Source organism: Carettochelys insculpta, chromosome 1, assembly GCF_033958435.1.
Source record: "Carettochelys insculpta isolate YL-2023 chromosome 1, ASM3395843v1, whole genome shotgun sequence".
NCBI classification, from domain to species: Eukaryota; Metazoa; Chordata; order Testudines; family Carettochelyidae; genus Carettochelys; species Carettochelys insculpta.
The window spans coordinates 37,514,838-37,535,162 of record NC_134137.1 but is presented as its reverse complement, the minus strand read 5'-3'; the positions used below and the strand labels follow the sequence as shown (position 1 = coordinate 37,535,162).

General features: G+C 44.7%; 1 protein-coding gene across 1 annotated transcript in view; it reads right to left on the bottom strand.

Moving 5' to 3' along the window:
* Window positions 1-10,520, bottom strand: part of CEP126 (centrosomal protein 126) — a 66,809-nt gene extending 56,289 nt beyond the window's left edge. Inside the window, exons 1-2 of the mRNA XM_074981704.1 lie at window positions 10,251-10,520; window positions 8,728-8,847 (exon numbers count right to left, since the gene is read on the bottom strand). Of these exons, the coding sequence (XP_074837805.1) occupies window positions 8,728-8,847; window positions 10,251-10,408 (278 nt within the window). The 5' untranslated portion in view covers window positions 10,409-10,520. The remainder of the gene's footprint in view (window positions 1-8,727; window positions 8,848-10,250) is intronic.
* Between the last annotated feature and the right edge of the window lie 9,805 nt (window positions 10,521-20,325).

Genomic DNA, 20,325 nt, shown 5'->3' with positions numbered 1-20,325 from the left:
CAATCTACATGAAGGTAAATAAGGACAATCCAGAGAACTACAACCCAGTAGACTAACTTCAAAATCTTGAAAGATAATGGAACAAATAATTAAGCAATCAATTTGCAAATATCTGGAAGACAGTAAGATGATGCGTAATAGCCAAGTTTGATTTAGGAAGAACAAGTGAACCTAATAGCTTTCTTTGACAAGGTAAAAGACTTTTTGAAGGGGACAGAGGGCAGGGTGGGGAACAGCAAATGTGGTATAGCTTGACTTTAGTAAGACATTTGTCAGTGGCTCATGTAACCTTCTCATAAACAAACTAGAAAAATACAGCCGAGATGATCGTCAGTTGACATGAGAAAATGGAACAAATGTCCACTTTAGCCAAAAAGTTAGGACAGACAAGATAGGTCTTTAAAAAGGTACTGTCCTCTTCAAAACAATACAAATTGTGACCCTACTTATTAGAGAGGATTAAAACAATTTTTTTTTTGTTTAGTCTGGAGAAGAGGAAACTGAGAGGGGATATGATAACAGTTTTCAAGTACGTAAACGTTTCTTTCAAGAAGGATGGAGAAAAAAATGTTCTCTTTAATCTCTGAGGATAGGCTAAGAAACAATGGGCTTAAATTGAACTAAGGACAGGTTAGGTTGGACATTAGGAAGAACTTCACACTGGGATATTTAAGTACTGGGACAGATTGTGTAGGGAGGCTTTGGAATCTCCACCACCTGAAATTTTAAGAACAGGTTAGACAAACACCTGTCACTGATGGTCTAAATAATATTAGTCATGCCATAAGTGCAGGGTTTGGCCCAGATGACCTCTCAAGATCCCGTCTAGCCTTACAATTCTGTGAAAAATAGCATGTTAAAAGAAGAATTTCATTACTTTTATTGTTTAACTTAATTTTCCTATCTTCTATCAACAATCCAGTGAAGCAGGAATTTCCACAATAGCCGCCAAAGTGTTGCAGCAAGTTTGAAATCTAATGCTTTAAGAGGTTTAATAGTTTCACTGAAAGTGCACTGCCTAGACGCTAAATGGAAGTGTATCATTGATATTAAAAACAGTAGACTATGCAGACGGTGGAAATATTTCCTGGTTAGTTTTATGAAATTATACAAGTAGGTGACGGATGGTAATCTCCTATGTAGACTAAACACTTGTTCCAAGTTGGAACAAGAATAAAGAAGTCTGAAAATGAGTTATACCAATTACTTCTTCTTATGGAATGTGCATGAAAACAGTCTGTTTAAAGGGGTGATATTTGCAAACTATCTTAGGCACAGTTTACACTACAAAGTTAAGTTGACCTAACTACATCACTCAGGGCTGTGAAAAACGTCATGCCCTGTGCAACACAGTAAAGCTGATCTAGGCCTTGGTGTAGGCATCACAAGGTCAAAAGAAATATTCTACATATCACTTCTCCTTTCCATCACTGTAGCAAATACCTATACAACAGAATTAGAGTAGCATAGCATACCCAATTTTGAGACCCACCCAGTTTTTCAATTTTGTGTGGTTATTTAAACTACAACACAATAATTAAAAAATGAATGAGATGAGAGAAGTAGTATTTTACACCACGGGAGATGATTACTATAAGATACAGAACAAAGAAAAATCACCAATTTTTTGTAGCTTAAAATAATATTTAAAAATGAGAAGCCATTACATTCTATACACTGCACATGTCTGGAATTGAAATGCCTTTCATGTTGAATCAGCAACAATGTTGACAGCTTGGGGGACAATACTTATTAGACAATCAGTGCTACAGACCTTAATGGTATCCTGTAATACTTGACCTTTGAAAATTTTTCAGTAATGGATTTATAGATTTAAAAAATGAATACAGAATCAGGAGGGCATACCTCACCCAATACAACAGTAGTTAAGTAAGACGACTAGAGGCAATTGCTCAACTCCAACTGAATGCCATACAACAGGCATGGGTTTCAACGCTTTTGTGTTTCATCATCTGAATGAACACATAGGCTGGGTCTACACTTGCCCCCAACTTCAAAGGGGGCATGTTAATCAGGGCAATGGGAGATTACTAATGAAATACTGTGGTGAATATGTAGCACTTCGTTATGCTAATTCTCCCCTGCAGTAACTTTGAAGTGTCAAACTTCAAAGTGTCGGCATGCATGTAGCCGCGGGCACTTCAAAGTGCCTGGACTACGTCGAAGTCCCTTTACTCCTACACACATTCCAGCACTTCAAAGTTTGACGCTTCAAAGTTGCCGCGGGGGAGAATTAGCCTAATGAAGTGCTGCATATTCACTGTAGCACTTCATTAGTAATCTCCTGTTATCCTGATTAACATGCCCCCTTCGAAGTTGGGGGCAAGTGTAGACAATCCCATATGGCTCCATTTTTAATAGTATTCTATCCATTTGTTCCCAACCTTTTCAGTAAGATGACACACTTCAATGAGACAAACAATTCCATGGCACACCCACTTTTTTCACCTAATCGATTGCTTAAACGCCACCCTAGCTCCAAGAGGTTCCTGCGCTCCCTCTGTCCCTCTGCTCAGTTCCCACAGCAGGGAGCAGGCAGCCTTGTTGTTTGAGCCCCAGCTGGTGTGCGGTCATCAATTTCCCCCTACAGTGAGCAGTGTAAGGAAACTGATGAAATTCTACAGCACACTTGGACAGTTCTCATGGCACACCAGTGTGTCACAACACACTGGTTGAAAATCACTGCTCTATATGACAGCACAAACCACAGCTTATTTATATATATATGTATGACTTTAAAGAAAAAATCCTGAGTGTAAAATTAAGCTAAGAAATACTATGCAGAATCACAAACGTGGAAAAGTTTGAAATTCAAAGGCTCAAACCAGCAAGTCCAATAGAAACAATTCTAGAATTTTCATGGACTGAAAAAATAGTTCCATGCATCCTAAACTATCTCAGACTGGGGCTTAAAGTTTGTATAATAAATTAGATTTCAAGCATATGCTGGTAATAATTATTATGTTGCTAAAAAGGGAGAGTAAAAATGTTAGGCCATGTGCTCCCCCTCCTTTTTGCAATGCAGCAGAGGACATAACACAGAAAAGACAGAAAAGGTGGATAGCAGCTGTGCTACATTCTGTAGGCCAAAAGGGCACAGGCATCTCACTGCTATTAGGAGCAGGAAGGAGGTAGAGCTCTGTGCTCAGCAGTATGCTCCTGTCAGTTCTACATGGATCCATTTTTAAAATCAGAAATAAATTTGAAGTTACAGCTAGTGGTAGCAGCCGTAAATTCTGCTAACTTCATGCAACCACTCAAGGCATGGCAAGGGGAAAACCTAAGACTGGAAAAGGCAAGCCCCCTGCCCTGCTCTGCCACCCAAGCCCCCACCCCACTATATGGGAAGGCCAGCACCCCCATGGGAAATGCACTGACCCAGCATTCCTACTCTGCCCCTGAGCGGAGTGGGCAAGCAGTGCACAGCACCAGCTTTCCCTGGCCCGGGGAGCATGGGGAGGACTGTTGGTGCACAGCCCAATCCTTTCAGGTGCAAGGAGAGGGCAGACCGCATGTTACCCCAGCCTTCCCCACCCCTGGGAGCACTGGGAGGGTGGGCAGTGGGGAGACCAGGCAGACCTCCTGGCCCTGGAAAATGGGCAGCACCTGGCTCCAGCGTCACAGGCCCATGAGGGCTGGCCTGGCCCAGCCTCAGCGAGGTTGAAGCTGAAGCAGCCCCAGGAGACTGGGAGAACCATGTGAAATAGAGAGGAAGGACTGGGGCAAAGTATTAGCATAGCCAGCCAGGCAGTTTGGGAAGGGATTGCATTCTCCTGCCTCTTATACCCACAGCCCATGCCTCAGGGAGGAATTCTGGGGCAGCCACTTGGCAGTGTGGGCCTTGGGAGAGCTATGCTATCAGGGAGCTGGAGGAGCCAGCCAGCCACACAGATGCTACCACATTTATGATTACTCATGCTCTTTGAAATCCTCAATGGATTTCAGAATATTTCTGAATCTGAGAGGCCTAACCCATGACCCACCTGTTAGGAGCTAAACCATATAGCTCTCAACGTAGCAAGTGGGAATAAATAATAAGTTAAAATTCAAAGAATTGAGTTCCCACGTTATTTTTCCCACAAAGGGGAACTATGGCTTTTGCTTTTCAAGATTATTATATTTTGCATATTTCACAATTTATTTATACTAAGAACTTTACAACTTTCAGACTGCTGACCAGAAAAAAAAATTGTTAGGGGAAGACCTGTCAAAACACGCTTACAGTTCAACCACTGATAAATAATACACTGTAACATCTTTAATTGGCAACCCTGAGAAACAGGGTATGCTGGATTAAAGATTTCACTGGGCCACAGAGCCGGGGGGAGGGCATGAGTGGGAGCACGATGGGGATGGAGCACTTAACTGGCAGCCTACTGCGAGGGGCACACTTGGCTCTGTGCTCCCCACCACTCCCTTGCAACTATGGGAGTGGCAGGGAAAAGCCTCAGGGAAGTGTTCACTGCTTGCTGCCATTCCCCCAGCTGGGTGGAAGGAGAGCAGCAGCATGAAGAGCCATTCTCCTCCACCTGCCCTACAGCATGTGTTCCTAGAGTAGGGACTCCCAAAGCACAGAGGTTGCAATGTATCATTCCCAGGTGCCATACAAATAACTAATTATTTATTTTATATACCTCATACCTACACTATTTAACTAATGATTTCATTTGGATCATAATGTAGAAATACGGCATATTTCTTAAGTCTACTACTGTAATGGAGTTCTTATGAAAGTGCATATAACATCTACATGAATAACAATTTAATGATGGCTGTCCATTATATATAAAGATTTCTACAGTCTATTTTTTACTAGGGTTGCCATGTGTCTGGTACGCAGCTCCTGGGACAGGGAACATGTCCCTTTGGCTCCTAGGCAAGGAATGACCAGGGGGATCCACACACTGGCTCTCTCTCATGCACCGGCTCCAATAGGCCAAGAAATATAGTCGCACCTCCATCTAGAAGCCAGGGACATGTCATCACTTCTGGGGAGCCCCCTGGGGTAAGCACCACCCAGATCCTGCACCTCCTCTCACATTTCAATCCCCTTTCCTAATCCCAAACATCCTCCCCTATTCAAACTCCCTCCCAGTGCCTACACCCGCACCCCAGCCCCTGGCTCCATCTCAGAGTCCCGCTTGCATTCTGAACCCATCATTTCTGGCCCCACCCCAGAGCCCCAAACTAGAGCACTCACCCCCTAATGCAACCCAAACCCCTGCACCACCCCACTGAACTGAGCAAGTGAGTGTGGGTGGGGGAGAGCAAACGTGGGAAGGGGATGCAGGGGATTAAACAGTGGTTGGGCCTCAAGAAAAGCAGGAGGGCAGTGCAAAGCAGGACCTTTGAAAAGGGTGACAGCCTGGGGTATGGACTATTTTGAAATAAGCTATTCTGGAACCGTTTGTTTTGAAATAAAGCTGCTGTGGAGACAAAGTATTTCACATTAGAGGTGCTTCCAGGGGCTTTAATCCAAAATAGGCTGTATCATGCATGGACATACTATTTCAGAATAATAACAGAGAGGAAGCCGTGCTAGTCTATACACTATCAAAACAAAAAGCAGTCAAGTAGCACTTTAAAGACTAGCAAAAAAGTTTATTAGGTGAGCTTTTGTGGGTCTGTCCGACGAAAGCTCACCTAATAAACTTTTTTGTTAGTCTTTAAAGTGCTACTTGACTGCTTTTTACTTCAGAATAAATTATGCTTATTTTGGGGCTTCCCTGTAGTGTAGATATGTTATTTACTGTTTTTGGTTCTCTGTGCCTTAAATATTGAGTCTGTTCTGGTCTGGCTATGGTCTGAAGAAGTGGGTCTGTCCCACGAAAGCTCACCTAATAAACTATTTTGCTAGTCTTTAAAGTGCTACTTGACTGCTTTTTGTTTTTATTCCAGAACAGTATCAGAGAGGTAGCCGTGTTAGTCTGTAGCTTCGAGAACAACAAGAAGTCTTGTGGCACCTTATAGATTAACAGGTATTTTGGAGCATAAGCTTCTGTAGGCAAAGACCCGCTTCATCAGATGCATGAGTGGGGGGTGGGGTTCAGAGGGGTATTTAAAGAGTCAGGTACCAATAAGAGGGAGGGCCAGAGCTGACAAGGTCTGTTCAGCAAGGTGGAAATGGTTCAGTATCAACAGTACTTATCAAAAGAGGAAAAAACAAGTCAGATCAGACAGGGGGATGTGAGGCCGTGTCAGAGTCTAATGGGGAGATACTAGCACCCAGAGGAGAGAAACTGCCTTGGAAAACTGCGAGCCACTCCCAGTCTCTGTTTAATCCATGGTTAATGGAGTCAAATTTGCAAATAAATTGCAGCTCAGAGATTTCTCTCTCCATTTGATTTTTAAATTTTTTTTGTTTCAGGACTGTCACTCTTAAATCTGCCCCTGAGTGTCCAGGGAGATTGAAGTGTTCTCCCCCAGGCTTCTGTACATTACCATTCCTGATGTCTGATTTATGTCCATTTATTCTTTTATGGAGAGACTGTCTAGTTTGGCCAATGTAAATTGCAGTGGGGCATTTCTGGCACACGATGGCATATATCATATTAGTAGATGTGCAGGTAAAGGAGCCCCTGATGCTATAGTTGGTGTTAGGTCCTGTGATGATGTCACTGATGTAGATATGTGAGCAGAGATGGCTGCGAGGACTGTTGCAGGGGCTCATTCCAGGCCTAGAGTCACTGGTTTGTGATTTGTAGTGGCTGGTGATGATGCGCTGAAGAGGCCTTAGGTGGGGGCTGTACGTGATGGTCAGTGATGTTCTCCTGTTTTCCTTGCGAGGCCTGTCTTGTAGCAGGTGGCTTCTGGGTACCCGTCTGGCTCTATTAATCTGTTTCCTCACTTCCTTAGGTGGGTATTATAGTTTGAGCAAAGCTTGGTACAGGTCTTGTAGATGTTTGTCTCTGGGATCAGAGCAAATACGGTTGTACCTTAGTGCCTGGCTGTAAACAATGTATCGTGTAGGATGCCCTGGATGGAAGCTGGAGGCATGTAGATAAGCATAGTGGTCCATGGGTTTTTGGTATAGGGTGGTATTTATGCGACCGTCGCTTATCTGCACAGTAGTGTCCAGGAAGTGAATTTCTTGTGTGGACTGGTCCAAGCTCAGGTTGATGGTGGGGTGGAAACTGTTGAAATTATTGTGGAACTCTTCAAGAGCCTCCTTCCCATGGGTCCAGATGATGAAAATGTCATCAATGTAGCGCAAGTACAGGAGGAGCGCTAGGGGACGAAAACTGAGAAAGTGTTGTTCCAGGTCCGCCATAAAAGGTTGGCATACTGTGGGGCCATGCTGGTGCCCATAGCAGTGCCACTGATTTGAAGGTATAATTTGTCCCCAAATCTGAAATAGTTGTGGGTGAGGAGAACACCACTGACCATCACATACAGCCCCCACCTAAGGCCTCTCTAGCGCATCATCAGTGATCTGCAACCCATCCTGAACAATGATCTTTCACTCTAACAGACCTTGGGAGGCAGGCCTGTCCTCGCCTATAGACAGCCTGCCAACCTTAAACAAATCCTCACCAGCCACTACAAATCACAAACCAGTGACGCTAGGCCTGGAACAAGCCCCTGCAACAGTCCTTGCTACCAACTCTGCTTACATATCTACACCAGTGACATCTTCACAGGACCTTACACCAACGATACCATCAGGGGCTCCTTTACCTGCACATCTACTAATATGACATATGCCATCATGTGCCAGCAATGCCCCGTGCAATTTACACTGGCCAAACTGGGCAGTCTCTCCATAAAAGAATAAATGGACATAAATCAGACATCAGGAATGGTCATATACAGAAGCCTGTGGGAGAAACACTTCAATCTCCCTGGACACTTGGGGCAGATTTAAGAGTGACAGTCCTGAAACAAAAATAATTTTAAAAATCAAATGGAGAGAAATCTCTGAGCTGCAATTTATTTGCAAATTTGACTCCATTAACCATGGATTAAACAGAGACTGGGAGTGGCTCGCAGTTTACAAAGGCAGTTTCTCTGCTCCGGGTGCTAATATCTCCCCATTAGCCTCTGACAAAGGCTCACATGTCCCTGTCTGATCTGACTTATTTTTTCCTCTTTTGATAAGTACTGTTGTACTGGGCCATTTCCACCTTGCTGAATAGACCTTGTCAGCTCTGGCCCTCCTTCTTACTGGGACCCCCCTCTTTAAATACCCCTCTGAAACCACCCCCCCACTCATGCATCTGATGAAGCGGGTCTTTGCACACGAAAGCTTATGCTCCAAAATGTGTTAGTCTATAAGGTGCCACAAGACTTCTTGTTATTCCAGAACAGGTTATTTTGGAACAGTAACTGCAGAGTAAACTATTCTGGAATAACTCTATCGTGTAAACATACCCTGACAGTTTGAGAACATAAGGAATACAGATTCGGCCCAACAGATGAAGAAATATTGCCAAAGGAAGGTAGTTCTGATCAACAAAGCTAGAAAAAGAAAGTTTCCAGAAAAATGAGTAACTGAAGATTCTCTTCTTTTCATATTTGGGCTGTCTTATAACAACATACTAATCTTCGAGTCTTCTACAATGGAGTTGTGCTACTTTTTTGAACTGGAGATTTTTTGAATATGAGAGAATAACACTATCAATATAGTAAATATTTAACAACTTGACTAATTCCTTATAAAAACAAAATACAAACAATCCCTGACAACTAAATCCCAGAATTACTCACTTTCTTCTTCTGTTTGTCTCTATACAATATTTTCGTGCTCGACTCCGACAGATTTTTTGATCCTCTAGTAATGCTTCCCACTCTTCCTCTAAATCTCTTTCAAGAATAAATTTCAAAGTTCTGACCATGACTTTATGTTAAGGACAACAGAAAAGTGGCTAAATCCTTGAATATTCTTTTAAAACGTTAGACGGATTACAAATGAGCTTGCAGCCTTAGGCATAGATTTAAAATTGGACATTGAAATTTAATGGGAATTAAGTGCCTTTAGGTCTCTTTGGAAGTCCTAGCTGTCATTCCAATATAACTGTATTTTGGGTCATGCATATTTGGGTCAGAATCAGTATTTGGTGTTTCTCCTTTTCTTACTCAAAACCTAACATGTCACCACTTAACAAATAAGTAGTAATAACTCATCAGATATGCTTAGTCATATAGAAATAGGTGCAGTAGAAATATGCATAATGACATGGGAAACAGGTTATAGAGAGAGCAGGGAACCAAATTCACAGGATAGATATTTTTACTGCTATGTTGCCTAATCAGACCAAGTCTTGCTGACACATTAATAAAAACATTGGTGAGCAAGAATACCCTGTGCACATTAGGATGCCACCCTCACACGTAAAGCTGAATTCAACTCTACAACAGTGATATATGTCCCCAAAATAAATACTGTTTGCAAGGCTAGAGAACACATTCAATCCTAATTGGTTTTAGACAGTTTTATTCTCTTCAATATTAAGTCAAAATCTTAAAAAAAAGAGTGCTTTTATGCCCACGTATCTTTTGTAATATCAGTATCTTGGTGCAAGATGATCAAAATGGTTCCTCTTAGCTTTAGAATTCAAGAATAAGTCCATATTGCCACCATACAGGTGGACCCCATAAGGACTGGGAACCTTGGCTAGCCTAACAATAGTGTAAGTAGACTGTGCCATAAAACTGCTGGGAAGATACATCCATGCACTGGACAAACCTCATCCATATCTAAATATGAGAGTTATCCTGAGATCCATCCATATTAGAGTGGCAGTCCCACCTAGTCCTGAGGCAGCCATCTAGTGGTACAGCTGAATGCACATCGGCAGTGTGCCACCCTATGGGGCCTGCCTTCCCATCACAAAGGGCCCATTCCATGCACCTCCTCTCCTTCTTCTCCAGACATACTGTCACCCGGGCCCCTCTCCTCACCTCCTCCAACGTCTCCACGGGGCCCTCTGTCCCCCCGCTACATCCCTCACAGGCCCCTATCCCCACTTCTACATCCCCTGTAAGGCCCCTCTCACCACATCCCCCACGGGGTCCCTCTCCCCCCGTTCTGCAATAGCCCCACAGGGCCCCTCTTCCCACTTCTGTATCCCCTGTGAGGCCCCTCTCTCCCCTCCCTCCACGGGGTCCCTCTCCCCCCACCAACATGCCCATGAGGCCCCTCCCTCCCTCCCTCCCTCGTGGGGGTCTGTAGGCCCCGTCTGAACCCGCGCAGAGCCCACTGTGGCCATGCCCCGACCCGCGAAGGATACGCGCACGTGCTGCCCGCGAAGGGGCCGCTGTGGCGCTGAGGGCCGCTGTCCGGCTCGGGGCGGAAAAGGCTCCTCCAGCTGGAGCCGCCCGGAGCAGCAGAGTCCGGCTCCGCCGTTGCGGGGCTGACGCCCCCCGCGGCTCCCACACCGGGCTCCATTCAGCCCCGCCGGGCCGTCCCCATGTCAGTTCCGGCCTGTCGCCGGCCGCTCCGTCCCTCACACGCCGGCTCAGGGCTGGGCGGGGGCGCCCACCGTACCGCGGCTCAGCCGCCCTGCCGCCATCTTGGCAACCACAGACGCCGCTTCCTTCGCAACGGAAACCAAGGACGACCCGAGGGGAGGGGGCGCTCCGTCAGCCAGAGGGACGGGGCGGGGCCTGAGAGGGGGCGGGGCTTGGCGCCAGGAGGGGAGAAGCTCCTTGGAGACAGGGGAGGGAGCTGAGTAGGGGGCGGGGCTTGGATCCCTGCAGCGTGGAGGAAGCGCTGAGAATCCGGGAGGGGCCTTGGACGGGGGAGAAGCTAGGAGCAGGGTGGGAATTGCAGGGAGAGGTTTGTGGGGATAAGGTTGTTCACAAACATTGAGTCCACCATCCAAAGAACTCTCAGGGTTGGTTTGTTTTTTTCTTTTTTTTGGTTGGTTGGTTGGTTTGTTTTTGGTTTGGTTTGGTTTGCTTTTTTAAATATAAATTTGTGGGTCTTTTCATTTAACCTTTAGTTTTTGAGCCTTAAATTACTTTAAAAAAAGAAAACAAAGGTGAATTTCTTAAATAATCAGTTGACTCTTGATGTTGGGGCTTTACAAACAAACAAACAAAACAAAACACCAAGTATGATGAATCTTGTGAGGAAACTGTGAGCATTGGTAATACTGGGACACAGCGATAGGTAAATGTTAAGTTTTACCAACTCACAGTTTTGTCACAAATTTTGTAAGGCTTGGTGTTCTTAAACCTCCAGCTCCCAGCCCCATGCCTTGCTCCTTCCCTGAGGCCACATCCTTCATCACTTCATCTCCACTCCCTCAATCACTACTTGTTCATTTTCCCTGGTCTGGGATATGGTGTTGGCATGCGGGAGGATGTGAGGACACCAGCTAGGGGTGTGGTCTCTGGGGTGGGGCCCATAAAGAGGTATTTGAGAAGGGGGATCCTAGCTGGCAGGTGAGCAGAGTGGCATGGCCTATGGGAGTGTATCCAAGCTTAGGCGGGGTGGGGGTGTAAAAGTGGGGTAAGGACCAGGCTGGGGGTGCAGTCTCTGGGGTAGGGCCATAAAGGAAGTGTTCAGCATGCAGAAGTGGAATCCTGGCTTGGTCAGGGTGCTGGGGTGCAGGCAGGGGCAATGTATGGTAGGAAAGAAGGGTCATCATATGCCCACCAAATATCCTTGGGGGAGGGGCAAGGGGCCAGCAGCTGGTGGGCAGAGCCTTCCTGTCCTTTGGGTGGCTCATCCAACTGCCATGGGCCCCGTGCTTTGGGGGGCAAAAGGAATTAGCTCCCAGGCCTGTCACTTTCCTTCTCACAGTTGGGGAAGTGCACAGGAAAGTTCCACTCTTTCCTTCAAGTCCCCTCCACCAGTGATGTGACCAGGAGATTATCAGGGACATGGCACCAGCATCAGAGATTGGGTACCTGCCATGCTCACCCATGTCAGTGGAAAACGGAGCGATCTGGCTCCAGTCTGCCACTCTCCCCTGGCTCTTAGCTGTATAACTCAGGGAGGAGCTGGGGGGAAGTGGCAGAACTGCCCTTGCACTTACCGGTGGCAGGAAGTGGAACAACATGGCTGAGAGCCAGGGGAGCAGAGCAGGCTGGGGCTGTGTCACTGCTCTTCCCCCATCAGCTCTCCAGGCCATGTTGCTCAGGGCAGGGAGGCATGGGGAAAGAGGTGGGGTGGAGACAGGAAAAAGTGGAGAGCATAAGTACAGCCATAGTGGGTCAGACCAAAGGTCTACCTAGCTCTGTATCCTGTCTTTTGACAGATAACCAAGGCCATGCCCCAGAGGAAATGAACAAGTCATCATCAAGTGATCTTCTTGTTGCTCATTCCCAGCGGCTGTCAAACAGAGGCTGGGAACACCATCCCTGCCCATGCTGGCTAATAGCCGCAGATGGACCTATCCTCCATGAATCTATCTAGTTCTTTTTTGATTCCTATTCTAACCTTTGTCTTTGCAACATCCTCTAGCAAAGAGTCTGGATCCTCCTGCTTGACCTTGCTGCCATGGGTGTCCCTGCTATGAGTGCGAGAGTCCCTATGGCATCACTCGTGGGCTCATTGGAACACATGAGTCCATTCACCACAACAAGGTAACAATCTGGAGAGTGAGTCTGACACCAGTGTTCTTCCACATCTTCAGGGTGTACGTCCTTTGGCGTGCTATCTGGAAGTCACTTTTCAGATGGGGTCCTTCAAGTCTTGTATGTTGATCTTTCATCAGATCTGTTTCCTCTGACTTGTGTTTGGTGACAATCCTACTTGCCACTGTGGATCGAATAAGGTGGTGACTGGTCCAGCAGTCATCAGCACTAGTCATTACACATGTGAGAGGGACATCACGCTGATCCTGAACGTGGATGTTGACATAATCCATGAGGTTCCAGTGCTTCGATCAAAGATGTTGCCATGAGGTCTTAAATTTGTTTTTCTGGTGGAAGAGAGTGTTTGTAATGATGAGCTTGTGTTCCACACATTTTGTAAGGAGGAACACTCCACTGGAGTTGCTTTTCCCACTCCTGCTTTCCCAATGGTAGTCTGCCAGAGGTCTGTGTCTCTCCCAGCCCTGGCACTGAAATCCCCCAAGGGAATAATAAACCACATTGTTCACAGAATCATAGGGCTGAAAAGGACCTCAGGAGGTCATCTAGTCCAGACCCCTGCTTCAAGCAGGATCAACCCCCACTAAGTCATCCCAGGCAGGACCTTCTCAAGCCGGGACTTAAAACCTCGAGGGATGGAGAATCCACCACCTCTCTAGGCAACACATTCCAATCCTTCACCACCCTCCTTGTGAAGTAGTTTTTCCTCATATCCAACCTACACCTCTTCCTCTTCAAATTCAGACCATTACTCCTTGTTCTGCCATCTGACACCACTGAGAACAGCTTCTCACCCTCCTCTTTAGTATCACCCTCCTCTTTAGAGGTTCTTCGTTCTTGACAAATAGAAGGCTCAGGTCCAATGGCATGGGATCCACAACGACTGGGAGTCTCCCATCTACTGCAGCCTTATTTAATCCACAATGGCGATTAGAAATGTCACCAACCAGAGAAGTCAGAGAAAACAGATCCAATGAAAGATCAATGTACAAGGCTTCAAAGACCCAAAGTCACTTACAGGTAGCACTCCAAAGGAAGCCTCCAAGAGTACACCCTGACGATGTGGAAGAATACTGATGTCAATTGAAAAATGCCATCATTGGAGTTTGTGGAGAAACCATTGGCTAACAGTCCAAGAAGTATCAGTACTAGTTTGATGAGAATGGTGTGGAAGTTGAATGCCTGATAGAGGCAAAAAGGAAAGCCTTTAGGGCCTGGCAAAGCAATATCAACAGCACAACAAAGAAAGAAGTGCGTGCCAAGGTGAAAGCAGAAGTCCAACACAAAACAAGGACTCTGAAAAACAAGTGGTGACTGAGAGGGCACAAGACCTCCAGAATCTTGCAGATATCAATGATACAAGAGGTTTCTTCAATGCTACTAAAGCTGTTTAGGGACAGAGAAACCATGGAATCAATCCCTGGAGATGAAAACATGCTACCCAACTCTTGAAAGACAATGAAACCATTGTTTCTCACTGGAGGGAGCACTGTAAAGAGGTCTTGAACTGTGCCTCCATCATGGTCCTGTAATCCCTTGACCAAATCCGTCAGCTGTTGCCTAGGGATGATTTTGCAATACTTCCTATCCTGAGTGAGGTCCAAGCTGCCATAAAAGCAATGAAGCACAACAAAGCAACTGGACTACATGGAAACTCCACCAAAATCTTCAAAGAAGGTAGGCCAGTGCTCCACAAACAAATCCAAGATCTGGGATAGAGAACAGATGCTGTGAGATTTTAGAGACACACTGATCATCAGTCTCTTCAAGAAGGACAACAAGCTGGGCTGTGGAAACTATCATGGCATCTCCCTCTTCGCAACAGCAGAGAAAATCTTAGCTCAAATCCTTGCAGACTGACTCCTGTCACTCTCAGAAGAAATTCTCCCAGAGTCCCATCGTGGCTTCCAACCATTCCAAGGAACAGCAGACATGATCTTCCACTGCCCAGCAACTGCAAGAAAGATGCTGAGATCTAAACTAAGCTTATGCATGAGTTTCATTGACCTGACCAAAGCATTTGACTTCAGTCAATCGTAGAGCCCTGCAGGCCATCCTCTTAAAGATCGACTGCCCCAAAAAATTCATGAGCATCTTGAGGCTGCTTGATGACAACATGACTGCCATAATATTGAGCAATAACAGATCCCAAAGTGACCCCTTTGAGGTCAAAATGGGAATCAAACAAGGCTGCGTCATCGCCTCATCACTGTTCTGTGTCTTCATCTCCATAACCCTTCATCTCATTGATGGCAAGCTTCCAGATGGCATAAAGATTGTCTATAGAATGAATGGGAAGCTTTTCAATCTTCAGGAGACTGAGGGCTAAAAACAAGACCTCCCGGAGCTCGATCATGGAGCTGCAGTACACAGGTGACAACATGGTTGGTGGTCTTCCTCCTGCAGCCCTTCAGCCCATCTTAACTGCCTTTGCTGAAGCATACAAGAATCTCAGCCTCATGCTGAACATCAAAAAACCCAAGGTGCTCCACCAATCCTTGCCAATGGGAGAACTGCTGGAAAATGTGAAGCACTTTCCATACCTTGGAAGTCATTTTTTCATTAAAGTCAACACTGATGCAAAAATTCAGCATAGTCTGAGCTGTGCAAGCTCTACTTTCACCTACCTGAGACAAAAGGTCTTCGAGAACCGGGACATCTATCCCAAGACAAAGATCCTTGTATACTGTGTAGTGATTGTTCCAACACTACTGTACACATGTGAAACCTGGACAACATATAAGCATAATTTGAAAGCACTTGAAAAATATCATCAATGCTGCATCAGAAGAATCCTAAATATCTCTTGGGGGAATAGGTGCACAAACACTAGTGTCCTGGATGAGTGAAACTTTACCAGCATTGAAGCTATTATCATTCATCAACAACTTCGTTGGACGGGTCACATGGGTTAGATGTCCGATGAGCACCTTTCAAAACATTCTGTTTTCCAACTTGGAGGAAGGTCAAAGGAGCATTAGGGGCAAGCGGAAGCAATAAAAGGATATGCTGAAAGCACACATGAAAAAGTGCAGCATCTGTGTTGATGCTTGGGAGAACCTTGTCCAAGACTGTTCCCAGTGGAGAATGGTAATCTGTGAAAATGTAGTGCAGTTTGAGAAGTCTTGCCACAGTACAGAAAAGGAGAGCTGAAGAAGAAGAAAAGAGTGTCAAAAACTGCGCCACGCCCTTCCAACAGCTACCAATACCTGCCCCTTCTGTGATAAGATCAGTGGCTCCAGAATCTGGATGATCAGCCATCAATGGACTCAGAAATAGGAGCATGACATGAAGACATCCTACTCATTATCAAGTGACCACCAAGAAGCAGAGTGCCACAGGTTCACTGTGAATTGTGTGATGAAATATTTCTTTCTTTTTTGTTTTAAATTTGCTGTTTATTAGCTTTATTTGGTGACCCTTAGTTCTTGTGTTATGAGAAGGAGTAAATAACAGTTCTTCTTTTACTTTCTCTACACTGGTAATGATCTTATCTCCAGTCATATCCCCCCAGCCATCTCTGTTTTCTAGCTGAAAAATGCCAGTTTTATTAATCTCTCCTCATATAGAAGCCATTCCATACACCAAGTAATTTTGTTGTCCTTTTCTGAACCTTTTCCAATTTCAATACATCTTTTTTGAGACAAGGCAACCATATCCACCTACAGTAGTTAGGATGGGGGTGTACCATGTATTTATACAAATAAAATATTAGCTGTAGTTCCTGGCCAATGGGAGTTGCAGAGCTAGTGCTCAAGTGGGGTGGGGGATGGACACAGAGCCTCTAGGGCCATTCCTTGCTTAGGAACTGAGGGACATGTTGCCATTTTTGGGGATTCACATAGAGTTTGGTAGGGAGCCTGCTAGCTCTGTACCATTCAGATTTTTAATTGCCCCCACCGGGGCCATTTTACTGGGCATTCTGGTAAAACACTGGATGCCTGGCAACCCTACTTATATCAAGTAAGACTGTCTGCTTGCTTGGTTTCTGCAAGTTCCTAGACTTTGTGTTTGCTGAGAGAAATTGGACAGCCTGAACACATCTTACAAACTAGATAAATAGAAGAGTATCCTAAAGAGATACTCCTATCCTAAAGATCAGAAAAATAATTTCATGATTTTAATCCAATTTCATGACTCTTTGAAGCCTAAACTCATTTCTGACTGTTGGGAGTTGTCAGTACAGGTTGAACTTCTCTAATCTGGAACTCTCGCATCTGACAGCATCTGTAATCCAGCATGACCATTTCTCATTGGTGTGGCCAAGTATCCCGTGGCCCCATAAAGTCAGTTTGCAGCCAAAAGTCCTGGTTCTCAGTGTTCTGTACTGGTATTTAGCTGTAATTTACCCCAGACATCTTCTAAGAGCCCAGTATGCAGTGGAAGTGTTGGTAATGTGTTAAACAATATTGACCTCCCGTGGTCTGGTAAATTCTCTTGTTTGGCACCCGTCAGGTCCCGAGGGTGCCAGATGAGAAAGAGTCAACCTGTAGTGATGTTATTTCAAATGGGCCATTTTGGGCTCAGAATAATGGTATGGACTGCTGCACTTGCTCCCTTTTGGAGCATTTGGAAGGATTTTGTATTCCTTTCATTCCCTCCATACTGTACAGCACTTGGCAAATAGACATCAGCCATCAGGGCAGCCAAGCTAGTGATGTGGCAGCACAGCATGTTAACATGCTTAAATGAGAGTGTTTATAGAATAATCATATATTTTTCCCTAAAAATAGCACTCTTTTAGGGTTCTTTGTTGTCTCAATTATTTTCATATTGTTCTTGATTTATGGTAAAAGGGTGTCATTTTCTCATCCCTACAAACTGAAGCTGGATTCTTTGCTGGTCTCGTTGCCAAAAATAAAGTTTTTGCAGATCAAAACATGCCTCAGTGAACCTATTGCCATTTTGCACAGATGTAACTGATTGGACCTTAATGAATAATGTTTTGTGGATTATACAAAACATGAAACAGGACTCAGCTCGCTCTCTGCTAGCTGTGCTGACTTTGCAATGCTAAATAGACAGCCATGAACGATTATATTTGTAGTTACAATTTGCAGTTATAGCACAATACGAAAAAGGAGCAGCTGCATTGAATAAAAATTTACTATTTGTTCTGTTATTTTCAGAAAGAACTGCACTTTAAGCAATAGAACAGAACAGGGAGTTTATTACTGGGATATTGCCACACCTTGGATGAGATCTCAGCACAAACCAAATGACTTGGTGTTTTCCTGGCAAGGCACTTCTTGGCAGCTATATTTGTTTTTAAAACACTTCTTCTTCTCTTTCATAATGTACAGCTGTTCTGTGTCTGTGTTGATGAGAATAAAAATAATACTTTGCATTTGAGTGGTTTTTTTTTTTCAACAGGGCTGTACAGTGGTTACCATACTTTCTTAGGCTGGCGTTAGTCTATTAGCACCATTATACAGCTGGGAAAACTGAAGCTCAAATGTGGTTTTCTACATGAATATGCAGAACTTGAATACGATTACAGGCCAAGAAACCTGTAATCTCCTGAATGTGTATATTCTATTTGTGTGCATGTATCATTCTAGTATGTGAAGTGAGAAATATTAAGTGGAAATCAGTTTTATTAATTCCAGGTATTCTAGGCTGCATCTACACAAGCAAGTTTTTTCAGAAAAGCCGGGCCTGGCTTTTTGGAAAAAACCTTCAGAGCGTCTACACTCAAAATGTATCAGAGAGGTGGCCATGTTAGTCTGTATCTTTGAGAAAAACAAGAAGTCCTGTGGCACCTTATAGATTAACATATTTTGAAGCATAAGCTTTCGTGGGCAAAGACCCGCTTCATCCGATGCATGAGTTGTGGGGGGGGGGTCTTCCAGAGCGGTATTTAAAGAGTGGGGTCCCAGTAAAAGGGAGGGCCAGAGCTGACAAGGTCTATTCAACAAGGTGGAAATAGCCCATTATCAGTAGTATCAAAACAAGAAATCAGTAAAGTAGCACTTTAAAGACTAACAAAATAATTTATTAGGTGAGCTTTCGTGGGACAAACCCACTTCTTCAGACCATAGCCATACCAGAACACACTCAATCTTTAAGGCATAGAGAACCAAAAATAGTAATCAAGGTTGACAAATCAGAAAAAAAATTATCAAGGTGAGCTCACCTAATAAATTATTTTGTTAGTCTTTAAAGTGCTACTTTACTGCTTTTTTGTTTTGATAGTATATAGACTAGCACGGCTTTCTCTCTGTTACTTATCAGTAGTATGTATCAAAAGAGGAAAAAACAAGTCAGATCAGACAGGGGGATGTGGATCCATTGTCAGAGTCTAATGGGGAGATATTAACACCTAGGGCAGAGAAGCTGCTTTTGTAAGGGGCCAGCCACTCCCAGACTCTGTTTAATCTTTGGTTGATGGAGTCAAATTTGCAAATAAATTGCAGTTCAGAGATTTCTCTCTCCATTTGATTTTTGAAATTTCTTTGTATTAGGACTGCTACTTTTACATCTGTTACTGAGTGTCCAGGGAGATTGAAATGGTCTCCCACAGCTTTCTGTACATTACCTTTACTGATATCTGATTTATGTCCATTTATTCTTTAATGTAGAGACTGTCCAATATGGTCAATGTAAATTGTAGTGGGCGATTGCTGGCACATGATGGCATATATGATATTAGTAGATGTGCAGGTAAAGGAGCCCCTAATGGTATGGTTGATGTTAGGTCCTGTGATGATATATCACTGGTGTAGATATGTGAGCAGAGTTGGCAGCGAGGTTTGTTGCAAGGATTGGTTCCAGGTTTAGAGTTACTGTGTTGTGATCTATAGTTGCTGGTGAGAATTTGTTTAAGGTTGGTAGGCTGTCTGTAGGCGAGGACAGGCCTGCCTCCCAAGGTCTGTGAGAGTGAGGGAACATTGTCCAGGATGGGTTGCAGATCACTGATGATGCATTGGAGAGGCCTTAGGTAGGGGCTGTATGTGATGGCCAGTGGTGTTCTCTTGTTTTCCTTGTTGGGCCTGTCTTGTAGCAGGTGGCTTCTGGGTACCCATCTGGTTCTGTCAATCTGTTTTCTCCACTTTCTTAGTTGCATATTGTAGTTTGAGGAAAGCTTGGTAAAGGTCTTGTAGATGTTTGTCTCTGTCTGATGGATCAGAGCAAATACGGTTGTACCTTAGTGCCTGGCTGTAAACAATGGATCATGTAGTATGCCCTGGATGGAAGCTGGAGGCTTGTAGAAAAGCATAGCGGTCCATGGGTTTTCGGTGTAGGGTGGTATTTATGTGACCATCGCTTATCTGCACAGTAGTGTTCAGGAAGTGGATCTCTTGTGTGGACTGGTCCAGGCTAAGGTTGATGGTGAGGTGGAAAGTGTTGAAATCATGGTGGAACTCTTCAAGAGCCTCCTTCCTATGGGTCCAGCTGATGAAGATGTCATCAATGTAGCACAGGTAGAGGAGGGGCACTAGGGGATGAGAACTGAGAACGCATTGTTCCAGGTCAGCCATAAAAATATTGGCATACTGTGTCAAACACATTGAGAGAGCCAGAGGGGTACCAAGAAGCCACCTGCTACAAGACAGGCCTCGCAAGGAAAACAAGAGAACACATCACATACAGCCCCCAGCTAAGGCCTTTCCAACGCATCCTCAGTGATCTGCAACCCATCCTAGACAATGATCCTTCACACTTACAGACCTTGGGAGGCAGGCCTGTCCGTGCCAACAGACAGCCTGTCAACCTTAAACAAATTCTCACCAGCAGCTATAGATCACAACACAGTAACTC